Source organism: Lepidochelys olivacea (genome assembly GCF_965140295.1).
Source record: "Lepidochelys olivacea isolate rLepOli2 genome assembly, chromosome: 3".
NCBI classification, from domain to species: Eukaryota; Metazoa; Chordata; order Testudines; family Cheloniidae; genus Lepidochelys; species Lepidochelys olivacea.
The window spans coordinates 6,722,641-6,736,134 of NC_140413.1; the positions used below are offsets into that span (position 1 = coordinate 6,722,641).

The 13,494-nt window shown below is 46.1% G+C and overlaps 1 protein-coding gene across 1 annotated transcript; it reads left to right on the plus strand.

Annotated features, from left to right (window-relative positions):
* The first annotated feature begins 81 nt into the window (after positions 1 to 81).
* On the plus strand, positions 82 to 6,121 carry PTRHD1 (peptidyl-tRNA hydrolase domain containing 1). The gene is made up of 2 exons (XM_084624726.1): positions 82 to 396; positions 5,806 to 6,121. Exons 1-2 carry the CDS (start codon positions 97 to 99, stop codon positions 5,974 to 5,976), a joined length of 471 nt encoding a protein of 156 aa, XP_084480852.1. The 5' UTR covers positions 82 to 96; the 3' UTR covers positions 5,977 to 6,121.
* Positions 6,122 to 13,494: the final 7,373 nt, after the last annotated feature.

Here is a 13,494-nt window from a genome sequence, read left to right on the forward strand (position 1 = left end):
AGATGGCGCTGAGGAAACCCTTTTCCCGGCATGCTCCGCGTAACCGTCATCCGATTCCGTACATTAAGATGGCGGCGCCTAGCCTGTTTTCCCAGCATGCCGTGCGTGCTGATTCCGTACCGCAAGGCCCTTTTCCCGGCATGCTCCGCGCCTCTCCCTCCCGCCAGGTGTCCGTACGCTAAGATGGCGGCGCCCGGCGGTAGCTCGGGGCGACGGTTGGTGCAGTACGTGGTGCTGCGGGGGGACCTGCAGCGGGAGCCGCTCTCGTGGCCGCTGGGGGCCCTGGTGGCTCAGGCCTGCCACGCGGCCCTGGCGGCGGTGCACGCGCACTACGGGCAGGCGGACACCGGGGCCTACCTGGCTGAGGGCGGCAGCATGAGGACCGTGGTGCTGGAGGTGAGCGGGGCCCCGGGGGGAGCCCCTGGCTCGGGGGAAGGGCGGCGGGGCCCCTGGGACGCGATATGGCCCGTGGGCGTTGGGGCCGGGCGGAAGCGCCGGGCGGGGGCGGGGCCTGGAGTGCCCCTAGTGGGGAGAAGGGGAAGCGCAGGAGACGTGGGGGTGAGGGGCCCGTGGTGGGGGGGGGGGTGAGGCCCGGGCCCGTGGTGGGGGGGGGGGTGAGGCCCGGGCCCGTGGTGGGGGGGGGGGGTGAGGCCCGGGCCCGTGGTGGGGGGGGGGGGGTGAGGCCCGGGCCCGTGGTGGGGGGGGGGGGTGAGGCCCGGGCCCGTGGTGGGGGGGGGGGTGAGGCCCGGGCCCGTGGGGAGAGGGGTCCCAAGAGGCCCGCACGTGTGGGAGGGCAGGCTTGTGCAGAGCTGGGCGCTCTGCGTACAGTGCAGGGGACGGGACCAGCCCTCGGGGTGCCTGGCTTCCTCTAGCGCCAAGCGGTGGGTCCGCGCTGCGAATCCCGGTAGGAACCGTCATTCCTCCGTGTGAGGGCAAAGCCCCAGGGCCGGGGCTAGCGCTGCTCCCCTTGTGCGCGCCGAGCGCTAAAGCCGCGTCCTGGCCCAAGGAAGAGGTGCGAAGCCGCCTGAACCAGGAAAATGTCCTGCAGCGTCTCCTGGCATGGATGCAGGTGCCTGGCTCTGCAAAGCATCCAGGCTTTACTTCCAGCACTGCCCAAGCACAGGACATTTGGCAGCCCCTGCTTTAGGGAAGGCAGAGGGCGGGTAGGGCTGCAGAAAAGTAGGCCCAGCAGAGCAAAACCAGAGCATCTGGTCACCCGGCAGGTTCTGTCTTGATCCAAATGCTCAGTTGCTCATGGAGACTACAGGTTCCAGCACATGATGCTCCAGAATTCAAATGACTTGTGGAGTCTACAAGTCCCAGCTGTCAATTGGATTAAAGAAACTCCATTGACATAAAGAGAGAAGCAATAGTCAGGACAGTTAAATCTGATATAGTCAAGTATCTGTCCAGTGGGGCATTGCTGTATGGGAATTTCTAAACCATCTGTCCATAAGGTGGGAATTGTTTACTTCTAAACTGTGAGATGAGGGCATGGCCGATTGTGACACCTTAGAAAGCTGTGTCTTTCAGACACTTCTGCATACGATGATTTCCCTCGGTCTGAACATTCAGAATATAAGTAACAGCATATGTAACTATCCCCCCTCACAAGTCATTAGCACGTTGCTTGAGTTATTGAAAGAGTTTTGTTGCTTGGCAGGAGTTGAAGGCTGCTGTTTATGTGGACTAGCTGAGAGGGACACTACACGCACTTCTCAAGCAACTTGCATGTGAATGGCCTTGCAGTGTAGATAAAACGTGGCATTATGGAACTCATATCTTATCTCAAATCCAAGTAGTCCTACTGAACCTACTTCCCAGCTCTTGGTCTATTCATATGTATGAGCAGAACATGAATACTTAAGAGGAAAATTACCCAGTTTTTAGCAGTCTTCGCTTCTACCAAAGGCAGTGTGGTTGGTGGCTATAGCATGGAACGGAGAGTCAGAAAATCTGGGATCTGTTCCGCCAGCTCCACCTACACTTCCTGTGTGACCTTTCTCCACTTCATTTCCTCATCTGTAAAATGGGGATAATGATAAGTGCTGTATGATGGCAAGGTTTTATTGTTTACCTAGTAGTAGAAGTGGAATACTTGTCTATGTTATTCTTGGCATTAGCTAGTGCTATCAGTCCCTCATTCCATATAAACTAGCCTCATACAGAAGAAAAGCATAGTTGTGAGGCTGTCTCACAATTATTAAAAAAGTATCCTTCCCTATTGTTCCTACAGTCTGTTGTAATACGTCGTCATCTCTTCCCCCTAACATGTTTATTTCAGCAACTGCATTTGCTGCCAGAACTGAGGGTCGATTTGCCTATTGGCAGTAAAAGATCAGTAGGGGGCAATAGTTCTTTTCAAAACTAACTTGTTGCAGCTTTGAGACACTTATTTGGGAGCTGTCTGCATAGGGAGTTGGTTTCATTCTGCGGTTCTGTCTGTATTCTGATATAGCCCAACTGAAGCAATGCATGGGGGAAGTTCATTGTTCAATCTGCAGTCGTGTGTGTGAGATCTCTGAAATTGCTCCTGTTGGTACCTGTCTGGTTTCAAGTCTTGGTTTTCACACCCACTGCTGAAAGGTAACGGTAATATTTTGTTAGCCTTGAGTTATGAGATGGTTTGATGTCACAGTAAGACTTGTCCAATGTTCTAGAGATAATGCCAGCCCAGCACTCTGCAGCTAACCTAGAATGAAAAACCAGCCCTTGAGAGCTATCCTAGAATGACAAGCTTATTATATGGTACCATCTATTGCTTTGCAAGCATTCAGGAAAATGAAACCCAGCCCCAAAGAACTTCCACTCTAAACTAGATAGATAATGCAAGGAAGAGACTACAAATCAGAGAGGGAAACTAGGAGATATACTGCTAAGGAAGAAGCAGCAAAGTGGCAAGAGCCTGGATGTGTGGAGATGATGATGCAAATCTGGGTGACAAAGAAGAGGTTTGAGTACTCAACTGTGTGAGAGTGAGATGGGAGAAAGAGGGCTGAGAGGGAAGAATGGTAGCTCGGGTTTGATAGAACACTGTGACATCTTGGGGGGTGATGTTAGAGTCAACGAGTTGTGCACAGGCAAGGGTAAGGGAGAAATTTCCCATGCAACAGATTTGTATTCAGTATCCAAGGGATTATCACACACTGTTGAGTGGTGTTAAACTGCTCTCTTGCAGTGCCCTCACAGGTAACATCTGACCTCACAGCCATAGGTTCCTTTTACAGAAAGGCAAATGCAGATGGAAAAACTGCTCACAAGCTTGAAAATGCCAGAGGGAAGAGAATTGAAGGACTCCATGCCCCATTTGTTGGGCTGACTTGTCACTTCCATGAAAAAAGTAGATCAGTGTGGTAGCAGCCTCCTACACTAACCATCCGATGTACGGTGTGAGCACCCAGGAAGGAATCTGCTTCTCTGCCCGTCGCGTGCAGGAGCTGAATGTCCTCTACATGGACAGAATGCACCCGTTTGCTTCTAGTTCAGCATACTGAAGAAGGTGGTGGGGAAGAAAAGTAGCAACCTTTATATACACCCTTGAACAATGTGACAGGCAAAGCACCTGAGATGTTTAGTGAGCATCTGTGCAAAGGAGTTGTGGTAGCCCACAGCGTGTGGAGCTTGTAGGTCCTGAATGACCATTTCTGAATATGTTGGGCACTTGAATAATCATCTCTATTTATATTGTGCTAATGGTGTGGTATCTAGGTGCCCATCCAATACATGTTGATTGGATTAGTTAGAGTAGTTATCAGTGGTTCAGAGTCATGCTGGAAGGGCATAGTTTGTGGGGTCCCGCAGGGATCAGTTCTGAGTCTGGTTCTGTTCAATATCTTCATCAGTGATTCAGATAATGGCATAGAGAGTACACTTATAAAGTTTGCGGATGATACCAAGATGGGAGGGGTTGTAAGTGCTTTGGAGGATAGGATTAAAATTCAAAATGATCTGGATAAACTGGAGAAATGGTCTGAAGTAAATAGGATGAAATGCAATAAGGACAAATGCAAAGTACTCCATTTAGGAAGGAATAAAAAGTTGCACACATACAAAATGGGAAATGACTGCCTAAGAAGGAGTACTACGGAAAGGGATCTGGTGCTCACAGTGGACCACAAGCTAAGTGTAAGTCAACAGTATAACACAGTTTCAAAAAAAGCGAACATCATTCTGGGATGTATTGGCAGGAGTGGTGTAAGTAAGACACAAGAAGTAATTCTTCTGCTCTACTCCGTGCTGATTAGGCCTCAACTGGAGTAATGTGTCCAGTTCTGGGCGCCATATTTCAGGAAGGATGTGGACAAACTGGAGAGAGTCCAGAGAAGAGCAACACAAATGATTAAAGTCTAGAAAACATGACCTGTGAGGGAAGATTGAAAAAATTGGGTTTGTTTAGTTTGAAAAAGAAGACAGAGGGGACATACTTTTTCAAGTATGTAAAAGGTTGTTACAAGGAGGAGGAGGAAGAATTGTTTTTCCTAACCTCTGAGGATAGGACAAGCAGCAATGGGCTTAAATTGCAGCAAGGGAGGTTTAGGTTGGACATCAGGAAAAACTTTTCAACTGTCAGGGGGGTGAAGCACTGGAATAACTTGCCCAGGGAGGTTGCAGAGTCTCCATCATTGGGGATTTTTAAGAGCAGGTTAGACAAACATCTGCCAGGGATGGTCTAGATCATTATTCCTCCCCTGAGTGTAGGGGGCTGGACTAGATGAGCTCTTGAGGTTCCTTCCAGTTCTGTGACTGTCTAATAAATCCTCCATCAGAGTCCATGCCCGCCCATCCTGAGGAAGAGAGCACCTTCTCTGCTCCAGATGCAGTCAAGATTCACTTCCATTTAAGCATCTGCTCCCATTTAGAGCCCATACTTGGGGCTTGTCTATACTCCTAATTTTTTGTTGTTGCATACCTGTACTGGCAGCGCCCCCTAGTGTAGATGCAGTGTAAGCTGACAGGAGGAGGTTTTTCTATTGTGTAGCTAAACCACTGCTCTGAACAATATGAGCTATACCATCAGCAGCACTCTTCTGTTGGCTCAGTTGCATATACATCAGGGGATTTGCTGGCATAGCTGTATCAGCTAGGGGTGCGTGATTATTCTGTAGTACAGATTAAACCTTAGACTCTGAGCATTTTAGGACACAGTTTGAGAGATCTGTAAAGTGCTAGGCACTCCCCAGCATGGTATTTTACTAATCACCTGCATCCTGTGGTGACACTTTTCCCAGTAATTGTCCCTGTCTGCCCCTTGAATCACAGGAAAGCAGATTCTGCCAATCACTCCTGGTAGTTTTTGGTGAAAGGATTTCTCTCCCGTAGGCAGAATTGCGGACTTGAGTTACCCTCAAGAATTGGACTTATTTTGGACAAATACATAAAAGGGAGGCCTTGCCTCCATTAAGGAACGCTAGGCACCTATGGAAGGGTTACTGCTATGTTCTGGCTAACTTTGTGTGAGTTCCTTTGAAGTTTCAGTGGCAGAGTTTTTCTTTTTCTATTCCTAAAAAGCTGTGAAGTATTCTGCACCAGCAGCGATTGCCACGTTCCATCCCAGAACTAGCTGCATTTCAGTTGCATGCAGGTAATTCTTCTCTCTAGATTTTGCACATGCAGTTGAAGTGCTTTGAGATCCTTCTGATACTGTGTGACTAGAAAGTGGTGTTAGAATTGTCTACGTGTGTGGGGAGCAGTAGTATGGAGGTGGAAGATCTGATCAGTCAGCATGAGGGCTGCCTTTACTGCTGGCTTCCCATGACAATCTCACGTTGAGCTCACAGTGAATTTTTCACCCCCCCTGTTCTCTAGGCCCTGGATGAGTGTGCCTTGACGACGCTAGCTGAGACTCTGAAGCAACACAGCATCGATCACAAAGTGTGGATAGAGCAGCCAGAGAACATCGCTACTTGCATCGCACTCAGACCCTACCCCAAAGAGGAAGTGCACCAACATTTGAAGAAGTTCAGATTGCTCAAATGACCTTTACCCTAGCTTCCCATTATAGGTCCCTCACCTTCATTGTGTCATACAGACTTAACCAGAACATGTAGCTTTCCTGGGTGCGTCTGGCTGTAAAAATGGTACAGATCTATATGGAGACAATAAAGCTGCATGTGTCCTAAAAGCATCATTTTAAGATGCATCTGCTGAAGAACTTATAACCTTTTTACTGCATGTTGCTGTTAAAGCCAGTGCTCTTCACTGGAGATGATGAAACACCCATGTCTTTCACTTCCATGGAAAGGGATTTTGGTGGAATGTATGAATGCAGCTTATTCCAGAATAAATATTCACATATCAGCTTTGAGCCATCAAAATTGCAGTGAGCAAAGATGGAAAAGATCTAATGGCACACGTAGTCTGTTCCACAGCCAGAGTGGGTTTTTTCCCTACAACATACTCACTAGGTTGTGTCAATTCTCATTTTTAGATGTCTCCAGGAATGGAGCTTCCACTGCTTCCAGGGGGAAAATTATTCCTTAGACCAACAGGTCTTGCTTTCTAGGGCAGAATTTTTCTTGGACATTCAGCCTAAATTTCACCCCATTATTTCTGTCTCTGATGCTGAATTCTTCTCCTGTCATGGCCTATAGAGAATAGGTAGTAGTGAGATGTCCTTTAGTTTGTCTTTCAATCCTCCTGGAGCTGTTGTAGTTCTGTCAAAGTCAGCTCCTCCAGGTCTCTCATCCTCTTCCTTTCTCCTCTCTGAGCTCTCTCCAGTTTGTCTGGGTCTTCCAAATGAGTTACCCATGTGCAGTCTGTCCTCTAACAGCTGGGGTGATGCTGCTGCATATGCAGCCCAAAATCATAGCTAGCGCATCGCATAAGATGCGTGCAGTTACACACAGGTTTGAAATTTGTGGTACCCTATTCTGCTGTAGGTCTCTCAACGCTACTGCTGCCTTGCTTTCTCCCTTCCATGGCCTCCCTGTGAAGCAGAAGACTTGTCCACAGCTGTTTGATAGTTACCCAGAGTTTGTTTGTGGGGAGTAGCTCTTGTTAAGTGCTATAGGGCAGCCCTCTACTGGCAGGATTTGAAATGAGCAAATGCTCAGAAAGGGAAAAATGTAGGTTGAATACAAGGAAAAGCTTCCATGGAGCTTTGAAGCCCTGGTGACTTAATCTTTAGTGTATGCTGGAAGGAGTGTTCCTGGATCAGTCACAAGGAGTTGGAGTGGGTGAGCTAACTGATCTCTTCCATCTCTGACGTCTGTATGAGGGATCATAACTGTCAAATAACTGCTTTGTGTGACACTGTCAGCTCTGCTGCTGCTCAGCCTTGGTAGCTTTTCTTAGCCTCTTTCTACGTACAGTGAGCACTATTGCCTTGTCTCTCTTTAATTCACCTCCATGTTGCTCCTCTGCTTGGAGTCACATCTCTGCTCTTTTGCACCCAACAACCTCACTATCAGTCAGGCTTCTCCCCCAGATTCACCCCTTTTACCTTTGTTTCAACTGCACAAGCCCTGATGCTGTTTTCCCCTAAGCAAAAGACAAGGGAAAGCTTAAAAATCTGCTTTAACAAAAGGAATGAGTGTGAGTAAATACAAGTGGTGACAGGAGGGAAGGAGAGCTGTTACTGAAGATACAGCTTTGCCCTCTGGGACAGCTGTTCAAAGCTCCCAGTGTTAAGTGGTAATGCATTTTGCATTAGGCCTCATTTTTGGCAATTTCTGATGCCACATGGCTGCAGAGTCTAATGGGGAGTTAAATAAACCCAAGTGTCTTGGTTCAAGCCAAGCATTTAGCTTGTCACCGCAAGGGGTTAATATGATATGGATAGAAATGGTTAATGCTCTTCAAAGAGGGGGTTAGTGAAGCTATTTTTTTTGGATAGGATTTAGATTATTCCCCATGTGGTGTTACAGAGCCAGCCACACTGGGCTAATGGTCCAGAGCTAGAAAGGGAAACAGACCAATCTAAAAGCACTGTCCAAGCTAAAGGAAATGCAAAAAGTAAGATGTTAGCACTGCTGGTGAGAGAGCGTGCCCCACTTTCTTAACCCCTCTCCATATGTGACCCTATGCAGCTGTAGTTCCCAATGGAAAAGGCTTGACTGTGTTTTCATGAACCAGATTAGTTCTTTATGCAGGTAAGTCTCATTTGCTCACGTGTGGCTGTGAATTGGCAGTTCTTATTTCAATAGAACAGGGTTGAAAATAAACTTGGTTTGTTTTTTTTTACCAGTCTGGTGTTTGCTCTGGCTTCAGCTTACTGGGTTTGCATACTGAGCACTGTTAATAAGAGACCCCTTTGAGGGGTTATAGATCCCAAACATCCAAGTACAGCTGCTCCTGCATCCACCCGTGAAAGCTACAGCAGAGGTGTCCCAAGGGATCACCATTTCAAACCTCCTCCCATCTGAGCAACTTTCCTCTAGGAGTCATAGCAATACAGGCCCATGCATTTGCCAGGCCGGGGGGGGGGGGGGAGAATGTATCCTATGCAGCACTCACCCTCTCTTAAGTGGCAGAAAACCAAGCATGTCACTGCCTATATGATGGCCTTGAGTTCTGCCCCATGGGGGTGCAGGAACCAAACAAGTGTCTCAGTTTTTAGTACTGACAAGATTTCTCCTGCCCCTGATTATGGGCGAGTGGAACAGGTGCTGGGAGGTGGTGCCTTCGGCTTTTCAAATACTACTCAAGCCGTGGGAGCAAAGTGTGCTTGTAGCTAGCCATCTGAAAGGGGCGTGTACCTGTGGCCTGATCAGTAATCCTCCACCTCACCAGGGCTGCATAAGCAAAATCTCTCACAGTAAGGAAAATGCTGCTGGCTGCCAGGTGAGGTGCCAGCTTTAACCAGAGCTCTCCTAATGCATTACCAAGAAGGTAGAGAACCATGTGAGGCAGCATAAGTTACACTGTGCCACAAAAGTCAAGCTGTGCTGTATCATGGCTACCGCCATATAAATAAGATTAAACAGGGTGAGGAAAAACCACTACAGTATTCTACCCAAATGGGCCAAACCCTGCAACACTACCCGTGTAAATCATGCAGTGAGCTACTCATGCAGGACTGTATTGAGCTTTTTTCATAAGGGGCCATCACCTTGTGGGCTGAACAGCAAATAAACAAGTTCATTTAAATGATCGCAGCAATGGCAATTCAACTGGGGGAACTTTCCCTGAAAGAGATGCCTGGGTCTAACAATAATTAACCCTTGTGGAGTGACTTTCAGCCAAGGACCTCTAAGCAGGGGGCAGCCATTAAAGAATTGAGTCACCATGCTCTTCTGAGGTAGTATTCCCATTCTAAATGAAGGGCAGAGAGATGGAGTGACTCATGCTAGGACACCCAGCAAGTCAGTAGAGAAGTTGGGGGTAGAAGCCAGGTGTCCTGAGCCTCATCCTCTTGCCAGATCAATCTTCCTTGCTACAATAGGGCAAAATACTATTCCACTTTACTAGTGGTGCAGGAGCAAGGCCATATTTATTTTCATCTGGGGCTGGAGCCTGCTCGTCCCTCCCCCAGAAAGTAACAGGGAGCCTTATGAGAGAAAGGCTTGATTGAGTTCTCCCTGCTTGGGGTGGATGGCATTTTCACTCCATTTCGCCTTTATATTCTATAGGTTTCCTATTTAATTCAATTCAGTGGCCCTTGTAAGGAATAGAGTAAGCAGACTGCAACTAGAAAGCCAATTTTTAAATGACTTTATTTACAATAAACAGTATAATTAAACATTGAATAAAGCTGACACTAAAACAGCAGAAAGCAGGAGTAGTCAAGCAGCTGAAGAAATATGCCTCATTTTAAATACAGGAAAAATATTCAAAACGAGTCACTGTTAAAAATGGCATTTATTTTAAGACAAAAGTGTTCTCTAAATGCCTCATTGCACATTAGAGCTGTTAAATGCAAGATGGATCAATTTTCCATCGTTTATCTCCATTTACCCTAAGCAGGGGAAACCTAATGAGGAGATTTTTCACAATGTAATAATGTGAATTTAACTTTAAGTAGGATCAGTGAAGATAAAACAGTTTTCTAGCCAAACCAAAATATAAATCTGTGCCTTAGGGTTATTTTGGGACAATTTTTAAGAATGACAAAATTGCATTCCTCTATGGGAAGTTTTTAAAAAAGTAATAAACAAATATGAAGCACTTTTTAAAGGAAAATAATTAGGATCTCCAGTGACTGATTCTCTTCTAATTCCCGTAAATCAGGAGTAACTCTGTTGGTTTGCTAGTCACACTAACCTAAAACGGGTGGGAAGTCAGGATTCATATTCTCTGACTCATTGTCGTGATTTCCCCTCTTTTTAATGGGGAGGAAATAATAGCTTCACTCAAACCAGGCAGCAGACAGTGCGATTGGTGTGTATCGAGAACACCACCACTCCTAACTTCAAAACTGGTCGTTAGTACCTCCCTAGACGGAAAGCTGTGACTGTAATTTAACCTAAAACTACACGTTTCAGTGACCTGAGTTACAGGCCACAGCAGCCTGCAGGACCCCCAGTGCTGCTACTGAAGCTATGTAATAGGCATTGCCCCTGCTTTCACCCATGCATTTCTAAAGCATTGTTGCCGTTTAATCACAGTGCACGTTAAAGCTTCTGAGATGTTTGAGAATGGTTTGGAAGTGCTGCTGAACAGGACTAGGGCCATCGGCTCATTTTATGCCATGGCAGCTAGGGACAGCATCCCACTGGGGTCAGGCAGAGTGATGTCCTTGATGCCCTCCTCACTGAGTCAATACTAAACCCAAGCATGGAACTAAAGGCACCATTGTTCAGACAAGATGTACAACCACTGTCCCCTGCCCACTCAGATCTTTTAATACAGTGCCACGACTGGTTGCAGAGCTCAGGAGCTGTCTTCCCCGAACTAGACAGTTAACATTGTCCAGCCCCAACCCAGGGCCAGCACAACACAGCTTCCAGAGCAGAGACAACTGTGCATTTAAAAGCTTGGACATTTCTTCTGAGTCCCAAATGGAGAACTTGCTTTGAGCCATGTTTTTATTTTTTTAAAGCTAGGGCACTAGCAGCAAGGTGGCCAGAGACATACAAACAGGATTACAGACTACCCCTTTGCACTGGCATAAATCCAGCATCACTTCAGTGGAGTTACTCCAGTTTTACATGGTGACCCAGAGCAGTGTCCATCACTAGGCCTATGAGTGAATGAAGCCCGAGAGTCATCAGTACTTCAAACAGGTGAACCCCGTAGCTGTAATTCACCCTGGTGCAGCTCCATCCTGAGAGCAATGGTGGAATCCTCAGTATAGACAAGATTCTGGTGTGATTACCCATGTCACGCCATCTACATTATGGTTTCCCTCTGCAGGGGCCGCACAAGGGATGAACTATAACTATGGATTCAGAGTAGCAGCCGTGTTAGCCTGCATTCGCAAAAAGAACAGGAGTACTTGTGGCACCTTAGAGACTAACAAATTTATTTATTTGTTAGTCTCTAAGGTGCAACAAGTACTCCTGTTCTTATAACTATGGAGTTTGCTAGTATAGACAAGGCCTCAGACTCCAGTACCAATCAGTTGGTTCCCCCTAAGATTGCATACATACGTTTTCCTTGGAGCATGAACATTAAAATAATTATTTCCCCTTGATTAAGAGGAAGCGATGGGCCAGATGAGTATCATTATTATTACTCAGCACTTTTGTGAGGCTTGCTTCAGCTCTAAAGTGCTTTACAAACATTGTTAACTAATTAAAGGATGAAGCTGTGACATCTCTACCTGGGTTGGTGGCAAGTCTAGGAATTTGTGGGGTTTTACAAGTGTCCATTTCCAGGCAGCCCTAGCTATTTTTAAAGGTGACCTAAGGGGAAAACATAGGTTTGAGCACTTCTTTACCTGAAAGGTGTTCTGTGTGTGTGTGGGGGGGGAGGGGGTGTTTAAACCCTTTAAGAAGGTTATATATCTCCTTGCTTTTTATCTTAAATATCAGGCATGTCAAACTTTTTTCCGTGGTGGATTCAGATCTGTGGATTGGGAGCTCTCTGAGCCCTTAATTAAAGGAGAAGTAGAAGTGTGGGCGTGGGCGTGTGAGATTAATTTTAAGAAAAGAGCTTTTCTTCCAATTTGTTTCTTATGAGGAGTTAAACAGTCTCATTAGAAATAATTTCCCCCTCTTAATCTAGTTACATCTGCATTGTTTCTTACATAATCTCATAAATTCTCCAGTCTTCCATAGAGTTGCTCAGGAGAAACAGGCCAGACAAGACCTGAATTTATAGCGTAAACAATGAGCAGCCAAATAAATATAAAAGGAATCCAAACCAACAATCTTTCAGGTCTTCCCTTTACATCATAAAGAAGCAAGAAGGGGCAAAAACCCACTGTTTTCTGCCTTTTTCAGGTCCTCCTTTAAAATCACAGTGGAAACCAAGGGCACATTAAAACTTGACAGTCAACTTCTTAATAAGTCCTACAGCATTTTCTGGTAATGGTCCAAACCATTTCACCTCATCCCCCTCTTAGTACAGTGTTTGGGGCCATGCCAGAAGAATATGATGGTGCTTTTTATTTTATAGAATAGAGGGAAACCAGCAGAGCAGATAGATTTTTCGTAAGTGACCAGAAAGCAAAATTAATTTTTTTTACTTACATCCCTAGAATTTGTTCCTCTATTTATTCCACTACGTTCTCACACTTCGATCACTTGCAAACAAGTTAAAAAAAAAAATCCAACACCCACCTAGTTTAAACTAGTTCCTGAATTCAAAAAAACATGCAGGCAGCAGAGAGAGAAATTATGTCTTCTATGAGGAAAAAACAGCCAGCAACCACGTGGGCTCTGCTGCGAAACAGCTGCCTCTCACCCTAAGATCTGGATTTTAATTTTTTAATGATCAGAACTGTGGCAAAGTGGGGTGGGATGGGGTGGGGTGGGGGGGAAGAGTGTTTCCTGGTAAAAGAAAACAGTAAAATGTGCAAATATACATTATTTGCACATAAGTAATTATATTACATAAATTATTGATTGGGGTAGTGTGCAATTTTATCCAAACAACCCCAGTGAAAATACCCCTAGCCACTTCTGTTCACTAATTAGTTCAAGGATTGGGCCATTAAATCCATGATGTCTTTGTTGACCCTGATAATCTCCCCTCTGAAGCTGGGCCACTCCTCTGAAGGTTTCAGCAATGAAAACTGGGCTTTCTAGCACAGATCTGTTATTGTCAGGAGCCTCCATTGACGCAAAAAGACCCACTGGGAGAGGGCTGCAGCACCATTTCATTGGCACCTTATGCCTAATGATCATTAGGGCCTCCAATCCTGCTGCTATATTTGCTCCGGTGTAGTGGTCTGCCTGCACAAATCCAATTAGAGCATTGGGGCTTCTGCTCACAAATCTTAATCTGTTGCTGTGGCGTGAAGGGGTAAGAAGCTGTATTGACTCTTAGGGAGGGAATTGTTTCTTGGTGTTACTGCTGGATCTGTCGGTGGGATTCAATACCAATTCATCAGCATATGTTGCGATGACTGAATACTTGAATGGTTTCTGTAGAATAGCACCTACTTAGCTG

Bases quoted from the DNA above. Each gene is read 5' to 3' on its own strand.
- PTRHD1 (XM_084624726.1), top strand. From the start codon at position 97: ATGCCGTGCGTGCTGATTCCGTACCGCAAGGCCCTTTTCCCGGCATGC. The intron at 397-5,805 runs GTGAGCGGGGCC...CCTGTTCTCTAG, and splicing joins TGAGGACCGTGGTGCTGGAG to GCCCTGGATGAGTGTGCCTT.